The following is a 4,569-nucleotide window of genomic DNA, read 5'->3' on the forward strand; positions in this document are numbered from 1 at the left end:
AGAGGGAGAGAGACCTATCTTTGAGTTAGGTCATTCATTTAACAAAAAATCTCAACAATTATGATACACAATATCTTTCAGGCCCAATTACAATGTTACTATAGCAATTATATTAACTCATTAAAATAGCAAAATAAATACATATTTTCTTTGAATGGTCCAGAAGAAACTTCACATAACCTCAGCGCTCAAGATTTTATTTGTCAATTGATTTTACCAGTAGAAAAACAGTACTAAAGAATCCCACTTTTTTTTTTTTTTCCCTACAAAAGGCAAGGCCAAAAAAAAAAAAAAAAAAAAGAAAGCAAAATATTGGGAGATATATAGCTAAACTATATACTAAAATAGCAAAACATTTTAAACCAACAAATGTACCTTGGACATGAATAGAAACATAAACTCAAGAGAGAAAAACAGTGATCACATTAATCTGAATGGCAGATTTAGGGATCTATGGAAGCAGCAGCTACTCAGCTTCCCATATACAAAGAGTATGTTCATATAATTCACATACATCCACACCAACATGTACACAGAACACCATTTCATCATAAGAAGATCAGATTAAAATGCTTCCAACAAATAGACAGCACAGCTAGCCATCTAGGTTTTAAATGGATTAACAGATAACACGCATCAAATTCACCTAGGTCAATCAAGGAAATAATGCATGGAGGATACAATTGACATTCAATTTACTTGATAACAAAGAATGATGATTAGCTCTAATCATTATGCTTCTAATTAAACCCCAAAGAGTAAACAGTAAATATGATAACAAAAAACGGAAACAACTTGAAACAAACAATATGGAAGTCATTACTGCGATCTTAAAACAAATCATGAAGTGAACTTGAAAGCTCAAAGATACAACAAAATAGAACGCTTGGAAAAAATAAAAATAAAAATTAAGATGTATAAATGACAATTTCAAATACTAGAAAGATTCACAAACTAAAACCCCTAATACTTCATAAATAGTGAAAGGATAGCATGTCTAATCCAATAGTAATGGAGAGGAAAAGGGTACCTAGAAAAAATAAAAATAAAAATTAAGATGTATAAATGACAATTTCAAATACTAGAAAGATTCACAAACTAAAACCCCTAATACTTCATAAATAGTGAAAGGATAACATGTCTAATCCAATAGTAATGGAGAGGAAAAGGGGTACATAGAAAGATGATCGCAACATACACTTTACAGAAACAGCATGATCAAATAAGAGAGATATGATTGATGATCAGCCCTAATCCCTTTGAAACTACTGTTCAAGACCCTGAGAGAGACAGAAAGATCAGGCAGGGCAAGGGTAGAGAGCAAGTCAAGACTCATGAGAAGAGCAATTACTTTGGGCCTTTTGGCATATTAGGGAAAAGGGTTAAATGGGTTGGGGGCAGAGGAGCAAATCCATTACTACCAATTTAATTCTTGGGTCTAAATGGGTCACATTAATGACACATAGTTATAAGGTGTACCCTGGGTCCCTAACCCATTTATCTGTACAGGGTATGGTTAAGGGTGGGGCTATAATTGCCACATCTAACCATAATTAGAGCCTGACCAAAATAACTGGACACCACAGTCACCTTACCAAAAAAAAGGAAGAAGCCTACATTACAATCAGCTCTCTCAACTGAACTACTTGTTCTATACTTTTTTTTTCAAGGGTTGTATAAGTTAATCCAATTCTGCAACCCACAATTCTGAATCCAGTCCATCTACTCTCTCTCCAACTGAAAAAGCATGCACCTGGTCACCAATCTGAACCCAACTGCATCCAGGGCTTTTTCTCACTCTCCTTGACTTCATCAATTCCCTAATCCTATTGGCCTCATCCCATTTTCCCGTTTCTGCATACATGTTTGAAAGAAGTATATAGTAACCACAATGCCCAGGCTTCAGCTTGAATAGATGCTCTGCTGCCCAACACCCCAACTCTATATTCCCATAAATTCGGCAAGCCCCAAGCAAGGCACCCCAAATATTGGCATCTGGTACAATGGGCAGGCCTTTAATAAGCTCTACTGCTTCTTGCATGAGGCCAGCTCGACCAAGAAGATCAACCATACAAGCATAGTGCATATGTGTTGGCTTAATATCTTGAGCTTGCATCATGTCAAAGCATTCTCTGCCTTTCTCAATCAGCCCACCATGACTACATGCTGATAAAACTGCAATATATGAAACTGAATCATATTCCATGCCATCTTCTCTCATTGCTTCAAAGAGATCAATTGCAATGTCAACCTCGCCCAGCATCCCATAACCCAAAATCATGGCATTCCATGACGCTACATCCTTCCTAGCAATTCGGTCAAAGATCTTCTTGGCAATTTCAATCTGTCCACATTTTGTATAAAGGTCTAAAAGTGAGTTTGCCACAAAGAGATGTAAGTGACACAGTCTTCTCACTAAAAATCCATGGATCTCTTTTCCCTGCTTGATGGCAGCAAGATTTGCACAAGCAGAGAGAACGCCCACAAAGGAAACAACATCATGCATCATACCTCTAAGCCCCATTTCTGAAAATAAAAATAGAGACTCCATGCAATCACTAGTTTGAGAATAGCCTACTACTAGTATATTGTAAGTTATTTCATCTCTGACGGAAGAATTAAAGACACTTCGAGCAAGGGTCAGGCAACCACATTTCGCATACATGTCTACTAGAGCATTGGAGACAAAAAGATCAAAGGCATGTCCTGTTCGGATTGACCTGGCATGAATTTCTTTCCCAGCATGAAGAAACCCGACTCTAGCACAAGCTGGAAGAACATTTGTCAGGGTCACAGTGTTGGGTATCTCACCATGAGCTTGCATTTGTTGTATAAGTCCAATGGCTTCTAGCTCAAGACTGTTTTGAGCAAAATTAGCAGCCATGGCATTCCAGGAGACAATGTTTTTCACCTTTATATTGTAAAACACCTCGGAAGCTTCAGCTGAATGCCCTGACTTTGCATATATGTCAATCAGTGAATTTGCAACGAAAACATCAGATTCCACACCCATTCTAATACTATAGGCATGAATTTCTTTTCCTGCTTTGAAAAATTCTAATTCAACCAACACAGGTAGCATACTAGAAATAGTGACAGAGTCTGGTTTTGCTCCTACATCAATCATCAATCTGAACAGGTCGAAGCAGTCTTTATCAAGTCCTCCATGAGAAAAACTAGTAATGATAGCATTCCAAGAAACCACATTCCTTTCAGACATTTCATCAAAAACTTGCTTAGCAGTCCTTGTATTCCCACATTTCCCGTACACATCAACAAAAGCATTGCCAATATTCAATTGCAGATCGATACCCACCTTCACAGCATAACAGTGAACCACATTTGCTGTTACCTCATCTTCAAGCTCTGCACACACGGGCGACACAGTGACAACAGTAACCGCATTTGGCATAAACCCAGATCTCAATTTCATCTCTCGAAACAAATTAAGTGCCTTGACGAAGAAACCATTAGCTGATAACACCTCGAGAGTCGTGTTCCACGACACCACATCCCGTTCACACATTTCATCGAACACCTTCTGTGCATCCTCCACGGCTCCGCAACTGCCATAAAACATCAAAAGGGTGTTCCCCACATAAACATCCGAATTAAAACCCAACTTAAAGGCCAACCCATGAATCTCCTTACCCTTTCCAGCCTCCAAAAGATCAGCACAGACCTTGAGAACGAAGGGGAGCGTGTGATCGTCGGGTCGCACGCCGTTCCGAATCATTCGATTGTACGTATCAAACCCGCCACGGACGCCAGCAATGGAGCAGCCCCTTATGAGAGTGTTCCACAAGAAGGCGGTATGACAATGGGGAACAGTTGGTTCGAATAGAAGATGAGACGCCGAAGGGTCTCCAAAGGTGGCGTAGCTTAGAATGAGGGAGGCACTGATGGACACACTGTGAGGAAGCAAGCCGTGGAGAAGTGCAAAGGCATGAGCTTGTTTGGTCTGATTGAGGGACTGGGCAGAGGAGCAGAGCGTGAGGATGGCAGAGCAGGAGTCTGATTGGAGACGCGGCCATGGCAGTGCGGCGGCGAGAGATGAGTGGAGGAAGAATTGCTGGGTTTGGGTTGGTTTGGGAAAATTGAAAGGAGAGGGGAAGACTAGACGGAGAAGACGAGCATGGTGTAACATAGAAAGATGGAGAGACCTTGGAGTTGGTACAGACGACGCTGCTTCTGCATCTGAGGTTGCCGAAGGAGTTCGGGGTTACGACAGCAGAGGTTTCGCTCTCTTCGATCTCCACTGTAGGAGGGAGAAAGACGGGACTTTTGTAAGTTTAAATATTAATACAATTGGAGGTTCCAAATCTTTTGTAGGAACTGTAAGGTGTTAAATTTCAATTTCAACTCTGAAGCTACAAAAATACTGACAAAAAAAATTAATTTTGATGTCAATTTCAATTTTAATTTAAAAAATAACAGAAATTAGTAGTGAAGCATGAAATTCTTTTCTTTGTAAAATTTTATAAATGGTTAATAGACATTATAGTATAAATTTTAGGAGTAATATATTACAAATTAAATACATCTATATTTTGTATGAGGTGAAAAAGT

The 4,569-nt window shown here is 39.2% G+C and overlaps 1 protein-coding gene across 1 annotated transcript; it reads right to left on the reverse strand.

Annotated features, from left to right (window-relative positions):
* Positions 1-1,084: 1,084 nt before the first annotated feature.
* LOC131149328 (pentatricopeptide repeat-containing protein At4g14170-like) lies at positions 1,085-4,295 on the reverse strand. The gene has a single exon (XM_058099694.1). The coding sequence runs from the start codon at positions 4,145-4,147 to the stop codon at positions 1,682-1,684; it is 2,466 nt and encodes an 821-aa protein (XP_057955677.1). The 5' UTR covers positions 4,148-4,295; the 3' UTR covers positions 1,085-1,681.
* Between the last annotated feature and the right edge of the window lie 274 nt (positions 4,296-4,569).

The sequence above is a fragment of the Malania oleifera genome, chromosome 2, assembly GCF_029873635.1.
Source record: "Malania oleifera isolate guangnan ecotype guangnan chromosome 2, ASM2987363v1, whole genome shotgun sequence".
NCBI classification, from domain to species: Eukaryota; Viridiplantae; Streptophyta; class Magnoliopsida; order Santalales; family Ximeniaceae; genus Malania; species Malania oleifera.

Coding starts and splice junctions, on each gene's coding strand:
- LOC131149328 (XM_058099694.1), bottom strand. CDS start 4,147: ATGTTACACCATGCTCGTCTTCTCCGTCTAGTCTTCCCCTCTCCTTTC.